General features: G+C 43.4%; 1 protein-coding gene across 5 annotated transcripts in view; it reads right to left on the reverse strand.

The window, feature by feature from the left end:
* Positions 1-2,036: 2,036 nt before the first annotated feature.
* fbrsl1 (fibrosin-like 1) overlaps positions 2,037-27,017 on the reverse strand; it is a 276,833-nt gene continuing 251,852 nt past the window's right edge. For 2 of the 5 annotated variants that reach the window (XM_079251042.1, XM_079251041.1), the window contains 13 exons: positions 17,443-17,863; positions 16,614-16,873; positions 14,495-14,745; positions 11,079-11,129; positions 10,778-10,873; positions 9,511-9,582; positions 9,248-9,277; positions 8,915-8,986; positions 8,050-8,182; positions 7,191-7,268; positions 5,830-5,913; positions 4,750-5,008; positions 2,037-4,518 (listed from right to left, as the gene is read on the reverse strand). In XM_079251042.1, the coding sequence (XP_079107168.1) occupies positions 3,219-4,518; positions 4,750-5,008; positions 5,830-5,913; positions 7,191-7,268; positions 8,050-8,182; positions 8,915-8,986; positions 9,248-9,277; positions 9,511-9,582; positions 10,778-10,873; positions 11,079-11,129; positions 14,495-14,745; positions 16,614-16,873; positions 17,443-17,863 (3,107 nt within the window). In that variant the 3' untranslated portion in view covers positions 2,037-3,218. Of the gene's footprint in view, positions 4,519-4,749; positions 5,009-5,829; positions 5,914-7,184; positions 7,269-8,049; positions 8,183-8,914; positions 8,987-9,247; positions 9,278-9,510; positions 9,583-10,777; positions 10,874-11,078; positions 11,130-14,494; positions 14,746-14,980; positions 15,142-16,613; positions 16,874-17,442; positions 17,864-27,017 lie in introns of all 5 variants that reach the window. The other 3 variants (XM_079251045.1, XM_079251044.1, XM_079251043.1) reach the window with 3 other exon arrangements.

The following is a 27,017-nucleotide window of genomic DNA, read 5'->3' on the forward strand; positions in this document are numbered from 1 at the left end:
GAGATGGGCTTGAACTCTGTGCTGAGCCACGGCCTCCCAAATCACCGGGCTCAGCAAAGACTTGAGCAATTCAAATGCGATCGTGGTAGGGTCCTCCCGTCTCATTACCAATTTCCATTTGAAAACAGCCTTAAAATGAGAACTAATGCATTAGCTCTCACTAGGGGAAAAAGTCAAGGGAACCGCTACATAGCAGCTCGGAAATGCTTTCATACATGTTTTATCATTGGGGGGAAGAAGGAGCAGAAGAGAAAAGGGAGATTGGACTGAACCGTTCATTTGTTGCCCATCTTATTAGCTTGGCACTGTGTTATTAGCTGCCATTGTGCTCCATAAAAGCCCCTTAGGCCTGTTCCACTGCTCGCTGAATCTGGGGTGAGCTCTGTGCCAAACGCTTTTTGGAGGTATTTGAGACCATGAAAATTCAATCCCAAACCCTCAGCATTGAGGTTTCTCACAGATAAATGAAGAGGATTAGTGGAACAAAAAAACAATGTCTTACCTCAGATACCACCGTATCCTATTAATTGGGATTATAGTGGAGAAATGTGTAGGAAAAAAGTATTTTGATGCTTTTTTTGTGACACACAGTTACAGGAAATCCTTTCATGGTAACAATGTCACATTGAATAATACATGATAGAAAAGTAAATATAGAAAATCATGCACAATCCAAGCAAAAATAAACCAAACCAAATTTATTTAAAAGGCAGCTGACAATCGGAGACGCTTTCATAATCCGCCTTGAGTTGGATATGCTAGGCCATGTGTCAATTGATTCCCATCTGATGATGGACTGTGTACTGAAACAAATTGACCTTGCCCGACGATGAGTGAAATTGATGGAGCTTTTCATCTCCGGAGGGGCGTTCAACACTGCAGCGAAATGGATAGAGCACAGAACAGAGTGATTGAGTCAGGGGCAAATTTAAGGTGTGTGTTTTCTTATACCAAAGCTTGCCTGGTAAATAATTGACACAGAAAAAAAACCCAGCAATCTCTATAACAAGTACAGGGGTTAAGTGCCTGTTGTTGACTAGATTATTAGGACTACAAGCACACAGGGCTAAAGTGTGGCTGGCCACTGACAGATGCTACCCACAGGAGGAATATGTGGTCCAATTACCAGGAGCCTAAATTGAAAGTGATAGTGATTTAAGTCTTCCCAATACGCCAACCACATTCTGGCAAACAGTCTTTTCAAGGAACCATTTTAAAAACCCTACTGGAGTGTGTGAGACACAGGAGCGCCATTGATTTTCAATAACATCCCCTAATGACCTGGCCATGGTTTGATCCACGCTGTCATTATGGCTGCTACCATGGGACAGGACTGGTGAGGCTCATAGCACACAGCAGCGAGATGAGTAGTCAGAGCATTATCGGGATGAATTGGCTGTCTCTGGAAAGGCGGCAAGCACAGCCGAGGTCTTGTCAATAACAGGATGGGGCACCTCAGGAGTCCCTCTGCGGCCCACTCACCAGTGCCTTCCGGCCTCATTAGAAAAGCAGATGAGTGGTGTGCATGAGAAGAGAAGGCATACAGGAAGAAAGAGGAGCCTCCCCTCTACCATCTGATAGCCTGCCTCACAGGCATTGCTCCCCTTAATGAGTCCAGACCGCGGGTCAATATGCCGCTGGGCTGCCGGTCAATACTGGTTACCTGCAACACAAACACTCAAAACCTGCTTTTATACAGAATCAATGTTCTATTAGACCCTCCCCGTATTGCCTTGGCACAATCTCATTGATTCCCTCTGAAGAGCTCTGCAGCCCATGTTTGACAGATTATGGTCAAATGATCTGATGGCTTAAGGCTACTCTTCCTGCCAAGTCAGTTGGCTTTATGTTTTAAACATAATCGCTTGATATCAGATGAGCAAATACTCTAAACGCAGAAAACTGAGTTGCAACCAATATTGGAAAATCTATCAACCACATATAAACATACCACCCAGTAGGTTTTGGCAGACAGATTTACTGTTTGTTGTCAGCAGGATGAAAGATAGGCAGGAAATATTTGACATTAGGTCCAAACTTTATTCCGTACATTTTAAACCATGAATGTTCATTTTCCTTTTTTTTCACGCCTAAAACTCTACTTGTTTTGTATACAAGAGTCTAAGAAAAACAACTGCACAACACCACAAGGTTGACAGAGAAAGTCTTTTTTTGCCATCCACTGCAAAGTGTCCTTCTTTTCATTCCAGGGGCTGGTCCAGTTTGTGACTTGGAAGTCTTTTAATACTCCTGTCATTATTTTATTGGTACATATAAACATGTGTGATCCAAGTTTCTCTCGGTATCTCCAGTATTGTTTGGCTCTTCCATGTGATTTCTTCATTAGGGTGCTGTGCTGCTTTGCATAGATTGCAGATGATCCATTCAGGCCTCCTTACAACACCCTCCCTTCATACTTCCCATATGTTGGCCAGACTTGTCTGTTGCCTTTATTTTCAACAAATCAAGTGTTTCCACATGTTTCATTTAATTTTGTTTTTTCTAGAAATGGTTAAAAAGACTAATAAATTTACAATGTAATCTTGCAGCGAAGAATATCAACAGGTTATTTACATCAGTTTTCTTTACAGAGACTGAACAAATACCTCATAATATATATTTATCTGCATATCTCAAAGGCAAAACAAATGAAACAAAACAAGTTATTAATGTATCAATGTACATTGTCATCATTGAGGATATCCTGGTACCATGAGGTTAAATTACAGACGGTTTAATCCAAAATCAAGTTTTTACATGATCATAAGGGATATGTCTCACAATCAGCTGGGATAAATATTGAAAAAGGCGAGACTAATGCACAAAATACATAAACTTCATAGAAATGATATCTATACATGGAACGAGGATAGGAAATGTACAAACTCATTTCTGGATTTCTCTTTTCGGCACAAAGCAGAAAAAAGGTATTGATTAATATATTAATAATTATCAAATATTTAAGTCGGAAATAAACATACACTTACTTGTGTTCTCTTTACCGACATCATTAAACCTCCGGCCCACTAAAAATAAAGTCATGGCATGTGCTTTATCAGCCTTACACACCTTTACTTTGTACAATCATACCCTTTCCCTTAGGGAGATTTGCTCTCCTCCGGAGAGGAGCAGTGCATTTTGTTCCAAAGAAGATTCCAGGTAAGAGGAGTAGGGTTTGTGAGTTCGCCCACTAAAACTTTGCGCCCTATTCCAAGAAGCTACCGAGCCTCTACTTCTTTGGGATTGCGAGATGGGGAGTAGTCCCGTGGGTCCTGGGTGGTGGTGAGGGGGGTAGTCCTCCTGGGGGAGGTTGGCCTGGCACTGCTGGCTGGTACAAGGGGTGGGGGTGCACTTAGTGCAGCAGTAGGGGGTGTTCTGTTCAGATGACCATTGTGTCCTGTGGAGGGGCTAAGTCTTGGGTAGGGCATGCCACCAAGGTGGGGCATAAAGGGGGGCATGTGGGGTAGATGGCCCTCCATTGGGGACTGGTGCAGCTGATGGAGGCGCGCTCTGTCGAGCTCCTCCCTTAGGTGGAGGCGCTCTCGCTCCTCCGCCTGCTGTCGCATCCTCTCGTGCTCCCTGCGCACCTCCAAAAGGTGCTCGTGGTGTGAGTAGTCATGCGCCTCCCTTTCGCGGTAGACTCGCTCCTGTTCATATACATTGGGAAAGCGATGTCCTTGCTCGGCCCTGAGCTGGAAGTCCATGCGCCGCTGCAGGTCCAGGCTGCGGTAGGCCTCTCTTAGTGGGTCCCACGGGAAGGCTGTGTGGGGAAGGCGCTCTCTTCCTGCCAGTGGGCTCACTCCCATAAAAGAGGCCATACGAGCCCTATCTAGCACATTGAGGCTGCCCATCTGGGGCATGGCGCTCATTGAGAGTGGCAGAGAGTGTGCCATGGGGACACCTTGGAGGCCAGGTGCTGGGATATCGCTACCGCGGGGAGAGGGAAGAGGAGGTTGTTGGGACAGAGGTGGGTGGTGATGATGAGGATTTGGTTGGCTGATAGGTACAGAAAGAGACTGGGCTGGTGGGGGAGGGGGTGGCTCCGAACTCACCACCATGACCTCTAGCTCCTCCTTCCTCTCCTCCTTAATCTTCATGTCATTTTTGACTTTGTGGAGGAGGTCTGCTGATGGGGGCTCTTTCCTCTCGCTATCCTTCAGAGTAGACGGAGGCCCGCCTGGCATCTTCATTCCCTGCTCACTGATCACTGCTTTGGAGTAAGGAGAAGGAGAACGCTGTGCGGGTTTTAGGCAGTCCTCTGACGTTCTCCTCTCCAGAATTTCCTTGCCTGGTGAGCGGCTCTCCTTCACCTTCACGTCAGCTAGTGTGGAAGACTCTCTGTGGCGCTCCAGTAGCTCCTTCTCTGCCTCGCGGACCCGGTCTACACTGCCGCTGTGATGCCGACCCGAATCATTGGAGTTCTGGCTGTTTGAGCGAATAAGGCTGCTGATCTGGTAGCTGACTGGTGCTGAGGCAGGAGATGAACGGTTGGAGTGGCGATTGCGATCCACAGAATCCCTGTAATGACACAATACAACATTTCAGTTAACTGAGTTGATTATTTACTTGATTTATACTGACCAGGTTACCAGGGTTTAATTCTTAAATGTTACAATCGCAACAGTTAAAATAAAATAGTATATATACATGAGTATGAGCACTCTTTATATATTCTACTATGGTTTAAATACCTTTCCAGTAATATTTTATAAGTATGGACGAGCTAAAGGTCAGTATGGCTCAACCCACCTGTCCTTATCTTTCTCCTCTTTTCCAACAGACGAGTCTCTTTTCTCTCTTTCCCGCTCCCTCTCTCGCTCTCTGTCTCTCTCTCTCTCATGACTATTGGCGGAACTGCTCCTCTCAATGTCTGTGGTTTTGGGCCACTGTGGCGGGGTGGGGAAAGATGGTGGTGTGCGTCGAAGTCTGTTCCAGGTATCCTGGTGGGGGCTGCCAAATGTGGGCAGTCCTCCTGGCCCTTCCTTGGAGCAAAACATACTGTTGGACCCTGAAGGAAAGAAGTAGACAGGCGTGGGACCCACTGTAAGTTAATTGGGCACAAAACCCTCTAGAAGACACATAAGCTGAGAAAGACTCGACAACAAAAGCTGCTTTTGTTTTTGTCTCAGGAGGTTTCTCTCACTGAAGCTGTTTGAAAGAGTTAGAGGTTAATGGCTCCCTCCACACCACAGGAAAAAACTACTCATTTGCTTTTAGACTAAAGGGCTTTACCCCAACCTCCCTCCTTTTTATGAACCGGATGAACAGGGAGACTCACTTGCCCTCTGGAGTTGAGAGCTGTGAAAAGCCAAAAAGGGACCTTAGCATTCCACAGCATGTCTATTCCTATCACATCCATTTTCACAACAGGGTGACTGATTTGGCACACAAAAATAGGAGGGATGAAGAACAAGAGGGGAAGGCATAGAGAGAAAGATGCAGAGGGAAAAGAGAACACCCTCCACGGTGATGCAGAAAAGGATCTGTCAAATAATTAATAGATGAACTGCCACCAAACAGCAGACCTAAGAGCGCCTGTTGGCAGCAGCACAGCCAGATTAAAAGCAGGCTGTTGGAGACATCACTGGTGGATCAAGTGGAGGCAGGGAGGTTCCTTCTGGTGTGTGTTGTACTGCCTTATTGGGCACCCTTGGACTATGGTTGTTTGGACACAGAAACTAGAGCTCAGCGTCTTTTTTTTTTTTTTTTTTTTCCTCCCCTCCTGGCTATGTCTGTGGTCTAATGCTACCCTGCTCTGTTCTGTTACTGGCCATAGGGGCCAGATTGAGAGTGAGGGGAGTGGAGGAGGAGAGGGGGGCCAGCGCTTACCAAGCGAAGGGTTGCCTAATCCTCCGAAGGCACTGCTTGAAAGGTTGCCGAGGCCGCCAAAGGAACTGGAGCGACTGAAAGGATCTGCAAAATGCCAAACAGGGATTAGCAAAAGGGGGGGCTAGTTAGTGGTGCTCACCCCAACACCAACCCGTTCCACTCTGCTTTTCTCTTACAAGCGAGATGTGGCTTTTATTTTATTTATTTATTTATTTTTTTTACTTTTTAAAGCGCTGCCACCCTAACTCTGTGCCTGGTGTTCCTGCAGTAGCCAGGTCACATGGATGCTGAATTGCAGTGCCACTAACTGGAGTTAAGTGCCTTTGACCCTGCTGGGTCAAATGAAACAATACTGCCTGATGGGGAAATTAGTCTGAGCTCTTGGGGCAGAGCTGAAAATGGACTGCTGCATGACAGGGGAGTAAGGGGTTCTTCATATTAGGCTTGGTGAACTGGAAATTCAGTGAATGATAGACTTTACAGACTACAGCTTCCTAACTAGCAGGAATAACAGAGTCCATACACAACATTCAACTAATTTGCCGTCCCATTTCGAATGAATATTCCATCAAGAAACGCAGAACATATCAAAAGACTGGGTTAGAGTGTTTTAGACTAGGGTTTGTTAATATGTTTTAGAGAGAAAGTATTAAAAAAAGAAAAAAAAAGAAAGAAAAAAAAATCAATTAAAAAAACCTCCTCTGCATCACACAAAAATTTCCTAGATGGGAAAAATTTGGTTAAATCTTCCTACATCATTTAGCAAGTATTCATAAGCACAAAAATAACATTGTTTTTAGTTTCCTCCATGAAATCAATTTGGAGCTCTGGACCCAGAGATTGTCTCAGACAAAACAGTAAAGGACAAAAGGACAAAGATAAAGGCCAGATTAAAAACCAGACAATAAAAAGCACACAAACAAATCTGTTAATACGCAAGACCAAATCGGTTTCGCAGGCTTATAAAAAACAACGGCATTTACGATGCTGTACTGCATACAGCTAGCCCAGACAAACGAAAGATGACACGGAAGCTACGTCCTTATAATGAGCCCAGACAAGAGTTATTTTAGGTTGTACTCAGACACATTCTGACTGATTGTAGAATGGTTACACTCCATTACTGGAAGCCACGGGTTTGCACAAGAAGTGCTGCAGCTGGCTTTGGCCAACTGGATTCTATCCTTGAAATGAACCCGAGATCACAACTATGAACTTCTATGGTATAGATCCCACCCTGGTAGCTTGCACTGCTTTTGAAATGCAAGTGCAAAATAGAGAGAGTGAGAGAGGGATATACAGAGAAAGAGGGGGGAAAAAAGTATGAATAAAACTGTAAACATGAGGTTACTTACACTTACCTGCCAAGTGGCTAGGAGGCAGGAAGCCACTGGGATGGGGGGCAGGGCCATATGGAGACGGATTGGGGTGTCCGGAGCCTGTCAGAACAAAGGAAATCATTATTCTCACCTAACCAGATAGTATTCACTCATCACTAAAGATGCGAGGCGTGATAAACCAATATTATTTCGCATGAAATCATAAATCTGACTGCTGCAATTAGCCAAGCTATAAAATGCAAATGTGAGTTAATAACAAATACATGCTGACCGCTGCATGAAAAACTTGCTTTTCAAGCATGTAAGTTTAATGATTCAAGAGTTTGCTGAGTAATCCCACTGACATGCCAGTCATACTATCCTGTATTGCAGCTGTTGCATATTTATGCTCGAATCTATAGCAGCTTTGCGAGGTCAGTGTTGAATGTGCAACTTCCTCTTTTACAAAACACTGTTACCATCACCCATATCCCATGAATTGTTAATGAAAGAGCCAATTACAGGAGTGCCTCTGACAAACCACTGCATAATTACCAGTCAAAGGCCGCTCTCCTTTCTGTTGCCCTCCAACGCAGGACAAATCAGTCAATTACCGACTCAGAGTCATGCATATTCATAGGCAAATCTCACTTCCTTTACTGGCAAAACATTTGCTGCTAAAGAGCTATAATTATAATTAAGTGAACATCATATGAGAGGAAAAAAAACAGTTACTGCCATTTCATTTGTGCTTTTTTTGACATGTTTAAAGATGATAATTTGCATAAAGGTAAACATAGCATCACAGGGCTTTGATATTGAGATCATTTGAATATTTTAGATCCTTTCTATTCTTCGGGATAATTCAGTTGGGCTGTGCATCCTGAGGGATCCGACTGACCTGTTGAAGGGAAAAGGGGCCGCGCCAGGTCATGAGGGTACGGGAAGCCTGGGAAGACTCCTGGGGCCGGGGGTCGACTGAATAAGTCCAGTTTTCCGTTCATGTCTAGTTTGTGGGGGTCAAGCTGCATTTGCTAGAGTTGAGAGAAAGACAGACAGGCACAAAGAAAAATGAGGCTGGCACACAATAGTGCCAAACATTTCCAGCAGCAGAGAGAAGGGAGTTTGTACTTGGCTACACTTAGTGAGAGATCAGAGAAGGAAAGACACATCAACAATGGCTCCATGTCTCCAATTCTGGCCAGCTGTTTCATAACAAATGTATGTAAGCTGATTAGGAATGCTAAATCCTTGGTAAAGGGAGTTCAGGCGCCCAAGGACTGACACCACCAGGCCTGAAGCATAAGCAGAGGATCTCTGCAGTGAGGCCGTTCCGTCCCTTTGGCTGCGCCAGGAGTATTTCCACACAGGCAGTTTTATTTCCACATGTTGAATTTTGATCAGTTCAGCTGATAATTTTGCCCGCATATTTTGTTTATGATCTGCTTTGCATATGCACACAGCCCTAACTAAATCTATCCTTGCAAAGCAAATCTTATTCTATTTTGTGGTACTCATAGAAACACACTATAAGAAGAAGAGGAGAATTTCTTTTGGCTTTTTTATAATCTGCCTTCTTCCAACGACATGGCCATCATTAAATTAATAGTAACATGACTGCAAATAATAAAACAATTTTAAATCCAACTATGATATGATCATCCCAACTAGTATTATGAAGACTATAAATTCCATAACCAATATAATGAGTCTGGTTTTACATGGTGGCAAGATTCCTGCAAAAAATGATAATGCAACTCACACACCTTCATTTTCTGCTGGTGGTGGTAGATCTGCCATGCGATCTGGACATGTACCGCACACCACTTGCCTGGTTTCTAAAAATTTAAAGAGAAACTGGGGTTAGCCTGCTGGCTTCGAAATGGAGCGCTAAGAATGGATTCTGGCATTGAGATTTTCTGGCCAGACTACAAAGTAGGATCACGTCAGAAACATATTATAAAGTATCTAACCCTGACTCAAGAAAAGCCCTGCATTTGGTTGATTGTGAGATGTTGAGGCATCTGATGTTTTAGACTTTGTGGGCTGGCCAGAGAGACAAAAACACATTCCTAAAAACAGATCATTCATTTACTTACCCTTACAGATGTCCTGAACGGATCACTTATCTGTATGGACAAACAGGTAATCATTATCAAACACGCAACACATATGGAAAAAGCTGAAAATGCATATTCTTATTTCTAGGCTACTTTAGATGCACCATTTCCAAGACATAAATAAAGAAAAATGTCTGTTCACTTGTCTTAGACACACATATGTAAAACAGGTGTGAGTGGATTTCAACAGAAGGAGCAGAGCAAGAACAGGCTGGCTGAGACACTCTCAGCCTGATGCTTACCCGTGGATCCTTCTGTAGCAGTGTGTGAGGAACTGCTCCAGGACGTGCAGCAACATCGATAGGATTAGAAGCCTGGCAGGGACAGAGAGAGGCAGGAAGAGAAAAATATATGTGATAACCAACCAGATTTAGAGAATGGAAAAATATGTCTACAATACAGAAGAAACAGAAGAAATTGAACACCATTTATTGGAAAAAAGCAAACAACATCAACACATGAAAAGGTGCTCTTTGTAGAAGCCTGGTTTGGCTGTTCTTACTGCATATTAAAGTAGATATCTCTTACTGAAAAAGAATGACTAATGTGTTTTTCACTTTGACCACTATTATACCCTGATAAACATCCTCACACACAAAGTACTATAGTAGGACCAAATCTTATGACTTGTGAGTGTTCTCCATGCGTGGATGTGACTGGGAAGCATTAAAAAAACTCTTTTTTTTTCAAAAAACCTCGAGAATATCCTCTAGCTAGTAATGCTTAAATTTCCAAGCCGTATCCTTCCCTGGTCGTGGCACAGCTAATTTCCAAGCCGTATCCTTCCCTGGTCGTGGCACAGCTAATTTCCAAGCCGTATCCTTCCCTGGTCGTGGAACAGCTCGCTAATCCTTAACTACCGCTTCTATATAGCTGATGTAGATAAAACTGAAAACCCCCCAAGCTAGTCTCCAAGAACACTTAGCCGGGGCTTTGGATGCATAAGAGTGTTCCTTGAACCATCTGGAGGGACCTTCGACAAAAGGGCCCCTCCGTGACTGAGCCCACTGGGAATCGTGCCAGCGGATTTAGGCCAGCTTTGATTGGTGGCTTACTCCAGGTCACAGCCTCTGAGCACCTGCCAGACAGACTCCCACTCTTCCCACCCCCTTCGCATCCCCTGCATCTTCTCTCCTTGGCTGTTCTAAACAGACACATGTCAATTTTTTTCCTTTTGGCACGGCCTGTCATGCCTTGGCTCTGCGTGCAGGTCTGACCATGGTTCAGGTCCAGCCAGATCTGGACCTGATATTGTGATTTCTTAAGTGAGGTGCAGAGAAATAGCACAAAGAACTTACAATAGTGGTCTAAATGCAAGTCTTTTTTTTTTTATGACAGACCTTACAGGGAACTTCATTTTTATTTTTCACTCTTTAGACATTGTGACTCTAGCTGAGAGCGTGCTTTCAGCGCCAAACGGGATTCCTATTTCAGGTGTGTGCCTTCTTTTCACCACATGCTTTCTTTTATTCTCTTCTCTCTTTTTGAGGATATGGATGTGGGTCTGACCTTGGGCTGGAAGGCTCCTTGCAGCGAGCTGAAGGGTCCTGAGTGTGGGAGCAGCGGGGGCATGCCTGGCATGGTTGGGGGATAGGAGGGGAAGAACTGGGGAGAAAAGAGGAGGAAGGGAGACACAGAAAGACACATAACAAAAATCATACAGAGATATGTGTACAGGACTCAAGCATGTGCACGCACACAAAGCCACGGACAAGATAAATGTTCTCACGGCAACATTCAAATATGCCAAAATATTTGATTTGCCAAATGCAAATAACATATTTACATCAGAATTACAAGAGAAACTCACATTTGAATGTCTGATGAATGGATTGTCCAGTTTGGGGGTGTATTTGTCGAACTGCAAGAGGAAAGAGAGAATAGAGTTAGGAAAACAAAAGTCATTCAAGCAAAACTTTTTACTAATAAGAACATGTCATTATTTTTATATGACAAAAGTAAATCGCTTGATTAACATCTGTAACTGGTCATAAGCAGGTTGAGATCAAGAATAACAAGCCCTGAGGTATAGCAGAAAGCTTGCATTGGTTATGGTTTCATTAAAAAGCACGGTCAGACAGGCTAACAATGCGACCGCTTCAGCAGACTGCCAGGATGATTTCAGCCTGCATGATTTTCCAATTGAGCATACAGACAGCTTAGAAACCAGATCATTTTAAAAGTGATCCGGTTGTTTATGTTCACTGGAAAATTAGCAGAAATCTGATTCCAATGGCTTAATCTCTCTCTCTCTTTTTTTTTTTTTACATGTCCCAGCGGTATAGACAAGAAGCGAATGCACGAGGCACGCAGCTTGTTGTTTTAAGTTAGAAACACACAGATCTGTGAATAAAATCAAGTAGAGAATACATGAGGAGTCTGCCTCAATTGACTCAAACTAAATTAGGGCATTTGCAGTGGTTAGGGACTAATTTGGGACAGATCAGCATGAGACTGACACACAGTGAGCTGATGTGAAGAAAACTTTCCCATGCCAGACCTTATGCCTATCAGAATAATTTGAACTGGAATTTGCCATTAAAAAACTGTGGTTATATTATAAAAAAGACTTTCCGATCATGCCCTGAACACATGTGAATCTAGTCAGTTAACTGAGACGAAGAGGTGGGGGGGGGGGGGGGGGGGGGGGGGGGGGGCGAGCGCAGAAAGTTACCCAGTGCATGAATGGGGACTTTGTATGACTGTTTGCAAGCCAATACTTCGTCTCTATTTGGAAAACTGCTAATTACAAGTGACAGTAACTTATTCCTATTCCACAAATACACAAACCATTTGCAGGTACTTTTCGAGAGTGTTTTCACAAAGCTCTCTTGGCAGGCGCAGATGTTTTGGGTTTACATAAAATAGGGAAAATGAATGGGTATGAATCAAGACAGTGTGTTCCGAGGGTTGCTACACGGGTGGCTGAGAGGTGGAGCGGGCTGAAGCTTGGCTAGGATGCTGGTGGAGCAGCAAGGTTTGGGTCAGGGGCCGTCTGGAGCTGCAGGGCCTTTTACATCTGCACACAAAATGGCAGCAGTGCTAGCGACGGTGTTGGCAGCCCTGTCTGTAGGCGATAATGGGTGCATTTCAAAGACAGACAGCCTATTGAGAGGAAACGCCAAGCTAGCTTCCGAGCTCATTAAACAGCTCCTCTGCATTTCTGAAGGCGCGACCTGTTTAATGTCCAGCACTGAGAAAAGGGATCTGACCGCTTTACGGCCTTGTAAAAGAAAGGAAAAAAAGAGAAAAATACAAAGTCTTGGCTTAATAATTTATAGTAGCTGTCACAGTTTTATAGAGAACAGCTTTGGCTAATTAGCGCTTAATATTTCATCTTATAACAATTAAGGATATTTCTTGTCCAAAGACATGGCAGAGGCAAGGGAGCGGTCATTCACTGTGGCCATTTGGCAGGCCAGCTGCTTGAGGGCGTACAGCAATAAACAAATATAGAGGCTTCATAATTTCATTAATTACAGCCATTAGCCAAGGGCTGTTACATAGCTGAAATGACATGGGGCGTCTAGAGAGAAAAATAAGAGAAAGAGAGAGAGAGAGAGAGAGGAAGAACAGCTGGGAAATACTAGGTCTGGCTTGTTTTATGACAAACCAGTAAAAACAACCACAGCATCATCATTACCGGTACTCTTGTTTCTCTAAGCAAGAACCAAAGAGAAGAAAAGCAGCATTGTTATTGAGGGGCAGGAGGGAGTAGAAGAGGTATAAGTTTAGTGAGAACAACAATGACAAAAAAACCCAAAAAAACAGCAGTGGACATTAATGTCAGTGTGAAATCCCACTGAAACAATGCAACAAAAGGCAGGGGGTGGGAATACATCATGGAATAAAATCCCTAAAATGACGCCGGAATTAGTGAAACTCGGAAAATCGCCTCTTTCATCTTCAAAGAAAGGACCGTGTGCTGTATGTAATACCTACCATGTCAGAAATGAAAAGCATTTCAGATAACAGCATGCGTGTTGGCTCAAAAACCTTCTTAACAACCTCTGTACTTATCTAAAACTGAGCCATAAATACTAGAGCTTTGATTTCTAATGTACAGGACGGGGGATGATCTTGAAGAGGGGCCTTAATGGGACTGCAGGCTCTTAATCAGAGGTTGTGGCATGATGGATTAGATCTATTAGACTAATGCCAAAAAAGCTACAAATGGGGACCTCTCTGAAACGACTGTCAGAAATTGCTTTGCATTTGAAATGATGGATGAATAGTCATAACCTTTTTTCCGCTGTCCTAATCTGAGAGTTGTGTGTGCCCCCCACCCTCCAATCCACCACCACCCCTCCCTCCTTCCACTTCTCAGAATTGATGGCAGTCAGAGCATGGAAGCAATTAGAAATATTATCATACACTTTCACAGTGAAGTCACCCCCCCCCCCTTTTATCTGCAATGAAGTCATCGGATCGGCTGCAAAGCTTTGAATTAGTCATTGTAAAGGATGGTTGTTCCTGGACTGGTGCGCGCACACACACACACACACTTATGTGTCAAAAAACTTGCTCACAAATCTATAATTTGCTGGAATTTACTTCTACACACACACAACCACACACACAGATCTAGTTGATAGTGTGTTTGTTGCTCTCTGTGAGCAGGCAAATAAAAACGTATAAAACACATCCATATGCGAGCCATTTAAACCCTGCCTTCAGGCAATTCCACTTTTTGATCATCAGCGAACACTAAAAAGTCACATCCAAGCAAAAGTTACGAGGGACGTGGATAAATTTAAATAAAATTCAAAAGCAGAAAATGGTTTCTAGGAAACATGATGCGTAACATGAATGCACCAATAAACTCACTAGATGGAAAAGTTAGAATGCATGCGAGTATACACAGGATGCAGGTTGGGTTTCACCGACCTGAGCGGCAACTAGCATGTTTCTGGACAAACCTGCAGACATGTTAACGTGTGTGTCTGTGTAAGGAGAAGTGACAGGAAGGGGGGGGGCTATTCTCTCTTACAGAGGAGGAACAAATATGATGCTCCAGCAGGACAGAATGAGGAAAACAAAAGAAAAATTCAAACTGAATAAATAATTTTCTCTAAAAGGGAGGGGTTCATACAGCTATGGGACATATTTGGTAAATTTGGGGGTACAGAAACAAAAAGGGAGGAGTTGATTAAAGAGGAGATTGGTAGGGTGACAGGTGAGGTTGGTGGGAAATTACGGGAGCTTTTTCTTTTTACTTATCCTCACATTTCTGGCTTGGGTACGCACCATGGGGGGTGCGGTGGGCGGGGTGAGGATGGCGGCCGGGGGCAGACTGGCGGGGAAGGGCGTGAAGGTGTGCTGGTGGGTGTGTTGGTGCTGGTGCATGTGCTGGTGTTGGTGAAACTCGGCCCTCAGAAGTGACACGGGGGCCAGCGGCGAGGGAGGCGGCCCCCGGCCCCGCTCTGAACTCTGAACCAGGAAGCGGTTGTTCAGCTCCTGCCTCAGGAGGTCATGCTCTGCAAGAAAGGAGAGCGAGGAAAACCCCCCCCCAAAAAAAAAAAAAAAAAAAAAGAGGGAAAAAAAACAAAATAACATAAAAATAAAAGAAACAAAAAAAAACCCCAAACAAAAGGAAAGAAAGAAAAAAAGGGGTTGGGGAGGGAAGAAGGAAGGGGGGACACAAGGGAAAAAAAAAAGGCACGGGCGCCCAGTCAGTCTTCACAACAAGGATAGAAGAAAGAAAATAGTCACCTGGCATTCTCTGTTTCTCCAGCTCATGCTGTGAGGGTTTTCTACGTGGGGACTCATTGGTGGTGGTAAGAGAGTTGCCTGTGACAATGTGCCAATCAGAATCCCCGAATGAGGCTGGCAATACATGATTGGTTGGTTGAATGATATCAACAGGCTGGTATCTAAAGACAAGAGAGAACCAAGAGTCATCCCAGCAGAAAACACACACACTCTTGCCCTCTACTATTAATTCAATGCACAGCTGGCAAATTTATGACATAATTTGGAGACACCCATCATCACTGGAAACATTTTATTTTTTCTTGTTTTACAGAAAACTGTCTTTTAGACCACTGGTGTTTCCCAATCCTGGTCCTCAAGTATCACTGCCCTGCATGTCTTAGACGTGTTCCTGCTCCAACGCACCTGATTCGGATGAATGAAATTCATTATCAAGTTCTTTGCATCCTGTTAATTAAAAAGCCATTCATGTAGTTCAGGTGTGTGAAAGTAGGGTTACCTCTAAAACATACAGGACAGTGGTACTCAAGGACCAGGATTGGGAAACAATGTGACAGATGACGTCTTTGTTCTCTTTTTTTTTTTATTAGAATGGATTGATACGAATCAGGATGAAACATAATTCAGGTTTTTTTTTGGCAGCGCTGTAAAGTGCTGCTCTCAGTACTGTGGAAATGTCTCCAGCTGTGATGGTTGTTCAGTTGTGAGCTTACATCTTCCAGTGACTCATCCAAGCCCTTCACTTACTTCAGGACCCTATAATTCCCTGAGATTTCTATAGATATAGTCTGTCAGTTTGTGGTATGCTTTATTTGCAACTCTAACGATACAGTTGGTATGTTAGCAATATTATTACATATCCCTGACCATTTCCTGTGGCCCCTGCAGGTGATTTATACTGAGATCCTTTAAAAAACTTTTAAATGACCAAGTTTACTTTCTGCGTGGAAAGGCCTGAGAAATGGTGATGTAAAAGGGAATCAGTAGAAAATATAAGAAGAAATATTTTCATCAAGACTTAAAGTCAAAACCAAAATGTGATAGAAGAAATAGCCTTTATCCAGACAAAATGCTAACTGAGTAGATTTAGAAACTTAAAACTGCTTAACTATAGAGACATAATGACGGGGTTAGATATAAAGAATTAGGAGGTGTAAAAAGAAGGAAATTTAAAATGCAATAAATAGGCACTTACCAGAAAAGCAAATCATACATGGTTAGTTTCAGTCCCATTTAACATATTTATCTAATTACTTTGGATTCTTTTCTTTTTTTTGGTTTGTTTACACTAGTCTTGCAAATGTCAACAATTTTTATGGCTTGCTGTTACATAGAGGTATGAAATCACATCTAAACTACTAAACATCTAGATATGCACAAACTTTACAGCGTAAAAAATAATTCTAACATCACAGATGTGACTTATTTCTAGCAGTACTTTGATAAATAAACGAAAAATAATAATAAATACAATCACTCTTTTTTCTATTAAAAGGAAAAATATGTTATTAAATGGACAAATAAATAAATAATCAGTACTGAAAACTAGTGCTGATTCTTTAAAGCCATCATTTGTCAGATGTTTGTGTCTGCAGCAAGGCGATCATCTAACATGTGAGGTGCTCGGCTTTACCTGGGTAGGGGGTGCCAGCGGGGTGTCCAGGCACCACTAAACTGTTTGTCGGTAAGGTCGGTGGTGGCGGCAGTGTGGCTGGGGTTGCAAACATGGCCGAATGGCGATGCGCTGGGCTCCGTAGGGAGGAATAGTGCGAGGTAGAGAGATTGGCTATGGACAGAGGCAAGGCAGGAGCCGAGGATGGGAGCCCACTGAGGTGGTGGTGAGGGGATGGTGGCAAGTGGTGTTTGGGAAGACCTACTGGACTGCTGCTGTGGCTGCAGATGCAACAAGAGAAAAAGAAACAAAAGTACTCCATTACTGTGGGCAAAAACAAATCAAATAACATTATAATAAACAGAGAAATATACTGCTATCAGAAAAATTCAACTTTAATTAGTTCTCAAAATAGAAAGTAAAGAAAATTGTGCAGAAAACAATCTACATTCAGGACTGTTTATTTGGGCTGGACTGTGTAGGGATTTCATATTTCAAACCCTCCCCAAAAAAGTTTAACGACAGAAACTCAGAGGTTGATTTGAAATGGAACATGCTCAACTATCCTCCATGTTCTGCAACACTGATGAGTTCAGTACAGAGTAAGAGAAATCTAACGGGTTTGTTTATGGATGTAATAAAATTCAAGTGTTTGTGAAAGTGAAAACATACTGATGGTTCAGGATTTTCTTCACTTTCTTGCTGTTTATTATGTGGTTCTACACACATCAGCCAGGTATGATACACACACACACACACACACACACACACACACACACACACACTAACACAGACCTAATGTAAGTGTTTGGCATTGTTTCTTCTAATGCGTAGTTTTGTCACATTTTACCTGATGTCGTGGAGGCTGTTGTACTGCAGTGGGTGATGCACTTGGTGGCTGATGACTGGCCGTGTGTGGTGGGGTGGGGGTGGAAAAACACGGGGCTCCTGGTGTGAGAGTGGATGAGGAGGGTGGGGCTGGGGTTGGGGAGGTGCCTTCAGCAGGGGTGGGGTGGGGATAGGGGGTGGAGGTTGTTGTTCCTTCTTGACACTGAGAGGAGGAGGGGTGGGGAGGTGGGACCTAGGAGGATCTGGGGGGGCTGCCGCTGCTGCAGGTGCAGGGGAGCCCGTAGGTGCCGAAGCCGGGGTGGGGCTGGGCACAGGAGGTGCGAAGGGCACCTCAGTGTTGCTCTGTTCCTGACTGCGCTGAAGTCCTGAGACCTTGGCTGAAGTACAAGTCTTCGACTCGGGAATCTCATTCGTTGGCACACCTGAGAAGAAGAAAAATCCACACATGTAGGATAAAAGTTTAAACCAAACCAAAATAAAAGGCATCAATCAGAATAAATCATCTCATCTTAAGCCCTGTTTACACTACAATGCTGAAACAGTGAGACGGAAAAGTTTTGCTGTGACCTGGCCTCTCAGAGGGAAATATTGAGACTCGAGGCGAGTCGTCTCAGTTTGAGCTAGGATTCTAATCGCTGGGCGATGTCTTTTCATATCCACAAAAAACACAACAAATGAGGCACACCTTTGTGTCATGTTTGTGCAGCTGCATGTTCTCAATTCATTTGAGCCGTCTTCCATACCCACACTACATTCTATGGATTTCAATAAAGTGTGCACCTGGTAGAAGGACACGTAGGTCACAAGTGTGGAAAACTAGGTAAATTGGGACAGTGATGGTAACACTACCGTTTCAGCGATATCCATGATAGCAGCGCTGATGGTTGCGTATGCTATTGTTTCTGATGAAAATGAGTATTAAACTGGAAGAAGCAACAATGTTGAGAGAAGCAGGACTACTGAAAGAGACTCATACAGCAGACTCTTGTTGCTGCGTCAGAGTTTGTTTGAATGGCAAGTTTAACGCTATGGCCTACTGCCTGTTGGGATGCCCATCATCACCCTATTGCCCGCTGGGGGGTGATTTTTTCCTGAGGAAGAGCAGTAAAGGTACACATTGCCCGCTAGCTTGCATTTGCATGGAAAATACCTGTCCTAAGTAGCAGAAGTACTAATTGTAATTACTCTGATTTGAGAAGTTTTTTTTTTTATTTTTTTTTAAATAAAATTATTAGATGTACGTTATTTTTATAACCACAAGCTTTTCACCTCGATATAATTTTTAGGCTCCAGGACCTCTGTTGTACACCAGAGGGAACCTCACTATCCCAGTTCTTCAGGTGTATTTAGATCCTGACCAAGACCTGATTCCAAACAACTGCCTAAGAAGGGATTCAATGAATGGTTTGATGAGAGTTTTGAAGAGAGATCGGGATCACAGATAGGACAATCCACTGAAGGTACTGATCTTTGTCTATTGGCTTGCACATGGCATCTCATACAGAGTTGCAGCCAGAGCATGCTCTGTGCCCAAGTCAACAGACGGCCGAGTTGTGAACAGAATCGAACAAGTTCTGATGGAAAATGCACAAAAAGTCATCCGTTATCCAAAACAGGGGGAGTGGGAGGATCCTGGGAAGGGATTTAGACATTTAGCTCAACACAAAGCCTGGTTTGGTGGAGCAAAACCTGGTAGAACAGTTATGCCATAAGCGAAGGTTATGCATAGGTTACATGTACCTGATAACTAGTGGTTTGCATGCAACACTTCTGTTGCGTTGTGTTTATGACACAGACAGTATAAAGAGGTTTATGTGAATGCAGTCCCCACCTGGATGAGTCGTTCAAGTTTTACTGCCCACTAGATGCCTGGCGTGTGCACTACATCATTTGCATTTTCCTCTGCATAGATATCGTTATAATTCAGCTGTTTTGTAAATACATTTCATTTTTAACACACAAAGTTAAAGGTTTTGTGTTTTGCATGGAAACGTGGCAACACAGGGCTTTAGATGGTAAGTTACTTCCTAAATGGACTCCACAGCACCGATAATATACTGTACATAATTGGAAATGTATACTTGATTAATGATCATTACATATGAGGTAAAAAATAGCTCAATGTATACTTGATTAATGATTAATGATCATCACATATGAGGTAAAAAATAGCTCCTGTTCCTCTTTTGTAACATTGTCCCAGTGTCCTCTGTGCACGGTTCCTCTTGTTTCATCTCCCTAGGTTCCAGTAAGTGTTTAATCAGGTCGTTTTCATGCTTGACTATAATCAGATGATCCAATTTCTTCCCGCGATCAAGTCAGTATGAATAAATCACAGCTAATTAAAGTTAAATGTCGGCACCCATTCAGGGCTTTGCTGAGCACACAATCTGGCATGAAATAATTATGTTTCAATTGTGTTGTAAAGAGAGATCGTGGCCCCTTATCCTATCCTCTTTGCAACTGTGCTGTTCTATCCCCCCTTCCTGTTCTTTCAGGGGAAGTAGGAAACCACAACAAAGCACGATCAACGTAGCCACTTTGTTTTCACGATTCATCAGGGGTCTTTTCAACCCAGCAGAAGCTCTTATAATCAGCATTAAAACAAAATGACTTCATACTTTCGCTATTGCAATTCAATTATTGTAATTATGTGCTGATATTGCAGGAGCATAAAAATGGCATTAAAAGCAGCATTTTGACACTTTGTTCACACAAAGAATCTCAAAATAATTATGAATCTTAATAACAACAAAAAAAAGAAACTCAATGGCATCATAAAGACATTTGGTGATTATCTGCTCCTGTTGGAGTGAAGACAAACAGCAAAACAGACCACAAGGTCATGGTTTCAGGAAATGTTTATTCTAAAGTCGTCAAATTAATACTTTAGCTGTTGAACTAATCAAAGCTGACATTGATGGAATTCATGCTAAGCACAGGAACCTCAGACGGAGGAAAAAGCTAGATCAGAGAAAGACTGTATTAACATATATAATCAGACAGCAAAGGAAGAGACGAGACAGTCCACTGGTGATGATAGTCTCTGTAGTCTACAGCTAAGATGCAGCTGTACTTCAGTCATAAGACTTACTAGCATTTCAATTAAAAAAGCTCCACAGGCATTCTCCGTGGTAACAAAAAATGAGAAGATCTGGGAGCTGCTGTCAAGCCAGTGAAACTCAACATGCAGCCCATTAATGGAATATCCAGTCCCCATTAACAGCCTGCTTAATCTTTCAAGGATCCTAATACCCGTAAAAAGGCCAATAAAAAGACGCGGCAGAGCTTTTATTATTTTATTTGTTGAGCTTCCCCCTCTCTAACTCCTTGCATTTATGAGCGAAATGGGGGAAGGGGCTTAAGGTGTCATGATTTCCAAATGAATTCCGGTGTTGAGGAATATATAGACCTCCCGATTTATAGAGGTCTAGGACTCAGATTAAACTGCCAGGGCCTGGTTGCAGCAAGAGGAAAAAAGGAGACTCGAGGCAATGGAGAGACGAGCACAGGCACACAAACAGAGGCAAAGAAGCAAATATCCACAGTCGAAATGTCGCCATTGGGCGATGTTGCCGTGGCAACCGGCTCTCTCAGACACAATGCAATGCGAATAATACTGAGCAAAATCTCACTACAACCTCTAGGAGATGGAAGAGCGCCTCTCATTTTAATGCTGCCACGGCAGGGCCACAGCAAGCGCCAGGTTATCTTAATGATGATTCTAATGGGCTCTAATGGAGGCAGGGAGGTATCAGCTCAGAGCTCTCATTAAAAATCCCTCTGAAAGCTTAGACACAAGCACATAAACATATAAATACAACGACAGACAGATGCAGATTTGGAATATCCAAACACAAACAACTGAATCCTCAACATCTTCATTTTAGTGAAGATCAATGCACAGACAGCCAAACCAGACTATCATGCAATAGTTTTTTTTTTGTTTGTTTCAGAGCAGATGCATTCTTTTTATACAATGTTTGTATCATAAAAGCATGAATAAAAAGGATGAATGCGTCTAAAATGACAGCTTTTAAAGACAAAGATGTTCCAGCATCTTTAAAAACAGTTTCACTAAACTGATCCATCTACGTTAAAGTTATCTTTACTTTACAGATGGATTGCATGTTCATTAACACTGATGTGGAAAGTAAGATGCAGTGATGATGAGGTGACAAGAATGTTTCTCTGACACATACCACCAAAGGCTTAGACGGAGGAAAATCATTACTGGTTTTTTTTAAACAAGACCTGTCCGTTTGCCTCGGTACCACAAAACTCCCAACTTGAGCTTCAAAATGTCAGCAAACTGACAAGCTATTCGTTGTTTTGTTCTTGATTTTGTAAGGACTTGGAATACACTCTGCAATCACCTGCTGAGGAAAACAGTAGGCAAGCCACAGGCAGTCCTGTGAAACAAATGTCATACCGGTGTGTATGAAGAAAAGAAACAAAACACACACACACACACATACACACACACAAAAAAAAGGCAAGGTCCTGAAACTCTGCCTGCAAACCTGAGCAGATGGTGAGAGTGAGTCAAGCAGACTGGAGGGCAGCCTAGTGGTGGTGGTGGTGGTGGGAGGGGGGGGGGGGGGGGGGGGGGCGCCCCTCTCCTGTTAGCTGGGTTAGTGCACTGGGGGGGACAGGGACATTCCCGAGGGAGGTGTTGGCAGGCCTGCTCACCAGATGACATCTCATTGCAGTATTGATCTTTTTATAGTTGCTCCTGTGGCCCTGCTTACTCAGGGGAATTGAGCATCGCCCTGGGCACACGTGCCTCAGTTTGCGGTGATGTGAGTTTAAGAGTCGGGAGGGGTTGAGAGAGGAGGGGCGCGGGGACCGAGGAAGCAGACGGACAAGCTGCTGGGATTTGCTTGTTATGACTGATGTGTCCAGCGGGGAATCTAGGGTGAACACGGTGTCGCTACACAGCTGTTCCTGCCTTCAATATCCTTCACATGTGACCCTATTTGTCCCTGTGGAACATCTGGAGAGCTGGCACTGATCTGGTCCTATGTGGCCTTTACGCCAGATGGTTCGGTTTGGATTGGCTTGGACCAGTCTGGAATTGCTCGCCCCTGAGCTGGACAGAGACTGGTTATGATCCAAGGACAGTGTGGCTCCTCCTAGTGACTAAGGTGCCCCTGTGCAGCAGCAATACAGACGCAGACTAAAAAGAATTGTACACACTTGCTCAGAAAAAATTTGAGCCGCAAAATAAACCTTTGGAAATAATACCTTTTGAAGCAAATTTTTTTTTAAAAAACCCAACACTTTATTATGAACACACACACCTGACTACCTGCGAATAGACCCAACGGACTCATGAAGGAGACAAGGGCTCGAGAGAATATTTGCCCTCAAACTAAAACCTCCAGTAAACTAATGTTGGACATGCAAATTGGTGTGTTATATAAATTACACAGTCACTACTGACACCAGTGCCAGTAGATACAAAAACTAGGAAAACAGAACCTGTATGCAAAAAGCCTTTTCAGATTAGATACGAGAATATGCAAATTCTCCTCATGACAAGGGAACAACGTTGTGGGATAAAAGAAGCTTAAGGCCACTGGGTGCTCTCATTTACTAGGCAAACACTGTGGTTCACTCCCTTCATGGCTTTGCCAAAGTATAAACAGTCAGGGTGCTGATAAAAAGACATGGACAGACAGATATTTAAACAAAGCAGCATATCAGCAGGAAGATGTCTGAGAATGCACATGTACTGTATGTGAGAATGCAGCTGCTTTCATGCGTCGTCTGCAGGCTGAAGTTGACAGAATATTCTCCTGCTCTTGACTGTTGAGCTCACAATTATTTGGTTTTTTGTACCGCTCCAGACAAGCAATCTGCACGTAGCACAAGCTTCAGCTCATGAGTGAGTGACTGCAGAAGATGGCTATAACAGATACTGGCAGAAGGCAGGGAACCGCAGTCTTGCCAATCAACAATTCATTGCCGAGAGGTATTCAGTCAAAAAAAAAGTCAGGGTGATTTCAACAAAATGATTTTGCATGAAAGGAACAGAAGGGCTGAGCAGTGTTGAATCATTGCACTAATAATAAAATCAAAGGAGGAATTTGCAACGGCTTGCTTTCCTGCTATTTAATCTGCCTCGAGCGTCTCGAAGCTGGTAAAAAAGGTGAGCCAAGGCGACATTTTTGGGAATGATTTTGAGATGTTACTGGGGGAGTGGACGAGGAAAAGCCAGCCAAGCCAGCTAAAAGAGTGGGGACAGCTGGCACGTTTCAATTATTTCTCACTGTCTCTATCCTGCAGCTCACAAAAGAGTTGATGGCACAAGAATGGAGATGGGTGGTGAGCTGCAACACGTTTACAGGCAAAGCCCAGACATAAATTGAGAACTTAATGTTCATTTCAGAGAGCTGGCATCTCAGGCTGAGGGACAAATCCGTTTTTTTTCAGTGCATATCAGATCCCAATTCAAACTCCAGCCATATGGTGAGGAACACTCATGCCAGTCACTTCTTCTGGCACATATGCCACTGTTAAAGAAGGGAGGCAAAATTGCATGGAGTGAATCTTTAGACAGGAAATACAGAAAGAGAAGAGTCCATTGGTGTAATTTGTGATCCAATGGTGCCCCAAAAGCAACGTCAAACCGCCATTAACCTGTGACCATTAAATACTGCAGTTTCCACCGACGTACTTCCTTGTTGCTCCTCGAGCGACCGTCAGGGCCCATCTCCCCAGCTGAGCTTTTCGCAGCAGCACTCTGAGACAGCCATCAGTCTCGGCTTCTAATGACCACAGCTGGGTCGTCTGAGGTCAGTGCCACTGGGCTCCACTAAACAACAGGGTGGACATCTCGGAACTTTCCAGAAAAAAAGAGAAAAACCTCAAGTCTAATGGCTCTTCTGACGCAGCCCACCCTGCCAGTCTGGAATTTGACCTCTTTCACTGTCACTGACCCTCCGCCAGCCCCTGTGACCCTTCTTACTCTGAGGCCCCTGCGGAGAGACAGTCAACATGCAGGATAAAATGAGGGCGGGGAGGGGGAATCGGGGCTTATGTTGAAAAGACGAAGAGCCTTTAGCGGTTATTTGTGCATTGCTGCAAGCGCTAGCCTTATCATTTCATTAATTAGCGTGACGCGCTTGCCTGATGGACTTGAACGCCGCAGCAGCAGCTGTCTCAATTGATTATAGGAGTGGACGTGCTGCTGCAATTATCGAGGTGACTGGAGACAACGCCTGCCACTTCTAATAAAGGACTTAAGGACAGCAATGGGAGGACAGTGGCAGCCTCCCTGTGTCTCCTATACCTTTAAGACCTTTTCAGCATCCCTCCATGGGCTGCCGTGGAGCTCGGTGTGGGCTGTAGCTCTTGAGCGGCGTGTCAGCTTTACTTAAGCTTGCATAACGCCTGAACAGTATCACTTTGGTGCCCCATAGGAAAGCATCCTCTATTAGCCCACCAGCTGGCTTGCAATCCAAAGAGGAAGGAAGGAAAAAAAGATGGGAATGAAAGTGAGAAAGAATGTAAAAAAAAAAACACAAAGACAGGGAGCTTTTGCCAGGAAGCGTCAAGTCCAAGCAGAAATGGAAGGCGTAAGCGCTGAGCAATGTAAACAGAGGCGCTGCTTTCCAGCCTCATTTCATGTATGAACATGCAGAAAGCCCACATGCCTCTAAGTGGATATAATATTATCTTTCAGTATTGCGCTGATTACTTCACAATGGGATGGAAATGGTTGGGTGAAAATCCTTCAACAAATCTTAAGAGGCATGACAGTAAGCTGCGAGAGCCTGCGTGTTTTTCTTTTCCTCCTTCTCCATCTCAATTTTCACCCTCAAAGCTCAAAGCAAAGCAACAATTGGAAGCTGACAGCTCCTAACCATTCACCGTACCTCACTGACTGTTTTGACATTTGCAGCCGTTCCAGTTGAGCGCGATGAAACGGGCAGGACACAGATCTTGGCAAACATATCACATGTCTTCGGGTGTTTTTACAGATATAGAGGTTTGTTGGTATGCTGTGGGTGAAAGAAAATGCTGGAGCTGCTCACCTGCTTCATGCAGATCCAGCAGCCATTTTCATACGGTCAAATAACAGCCTCAGACAGCCAAGAGTGCTGAGGCAGCTAGCTTGTCAGATGTTGATTTTCTAGAGGTGGCCACAGTCTTATCATCAACAACAGCCAGACTGTCAGATCATCAATCAGCCTCTACTTTTTTTTGCGTTGTTATAATTCCATTTTAAAGCATACTGTTGGAACAGGCCAAGTCTTTTGTTCATTTTGCTGATCAAAGCCCAGGTCCACTTATCTAATCATTTAAGGGCCTGTCAGCTGTTAATTGTACATTGCAGCATACTACAGGAATCCCAGTATAAAACTGTGCATGCTATCCAGCTGATTGCCACCACATTATTAGTAAGCAGCAGGAGAAATACTGAACCAGGTTTAAAATATAGTGAAGCTACATGTTGATGATTTAGTCAACACACATAATAGAAAAATTCACAGCTAAAACAAAGTTATTTTTATATGATCAATTCAAATAATTATGCATTTCCTAACAATTAAATGTGATATATAAATCCCATCTTCCTAAATACGTCTGAACTGACCCCTACTCCAATATTTTCGCTAATATGAGGCAGCAAATTGCTGCATATTTTAAATCAGAAACTGGAATTAAAGTTGTTTTTCAACATCATTCGTTACAGTTTGATCTCAGGAAATAACTCTTGGAATTAGCATGTTGACACGCTAACTGCATAGTTTCCCTTAATGTTCTTCAACATCATACAAGTCCATCTATTACAAATAATGTAATAGATGAATATCTCATCGGACTGTTTGCTTAAAGATCCTACTTGGACTTAAGCTTAACATTAATTTGCCACAAGGGAAACACTGTCCAGTATAGACTCAAGAATGTAATCAATGCCTCTTCTATAGGAGCATCCTGCTACCGAGCTGCTCCTGTGGTGCTGCAGGGTAATTAGGCTTACAGATGGAGACCCAGCAGCTGTTGAAGACTAGAGCTGCTATTTTCTCAGCAAATGGTTACATGTCAAAAATGTTGTGCTCTTTACAACTACTAAAAGACTTTTTTCAGTAGGAGTCAGAGTTGTGGAAAATGTGAAAATCTTTTTTTTTAAAAAAATGCTCTCACTTCCCCCCCCCCCCCTTTTTTGTTGGAAAGGTGGTTCTGAAAAACCACATGTCAAGCCCGACAAGACTAAGAAGACTGAATTTGAGCAGTTTGAAACAGCGCATATATAACTTAGTAAGACAAACAAACACTGTCTGAAAATCACCCCCTTTCCTCTCCGGAACATGCTTCTCAACACCAAAGAAAGCGCGACAATTGGACGGCGTATCAGATAAGCAAACATTCTCTGTCCTTTCTTGCACCCCATTCATCATTCTTGATTAGAGGGAAAGAGCAAGACTAAGAAAGAAGGATAGAGTGACCGATACTGGGGGAAAAAAGAAGCAGTGAGGGGTTACTTAATAAGGCAAGGGAAGGAGCAGAGTGCTAGCTACAGATTTGTGTCAAGCAAACTAATGGAGATGAGGCCTGGATCCTGAC

This window comes from Telmatherina bonti (assembly GCF_933228915.1).
Source record: "Telmatherina bonti genome assembly, chromosome: 13".
NCBI classification, from domain to species: domain Eukaryota; kingdom Metazoa; phylum Chordata; class Actinopteri; order Atheriniformes; family Telmatherinidae; genus Telmatherina; species Telmatherina bonti.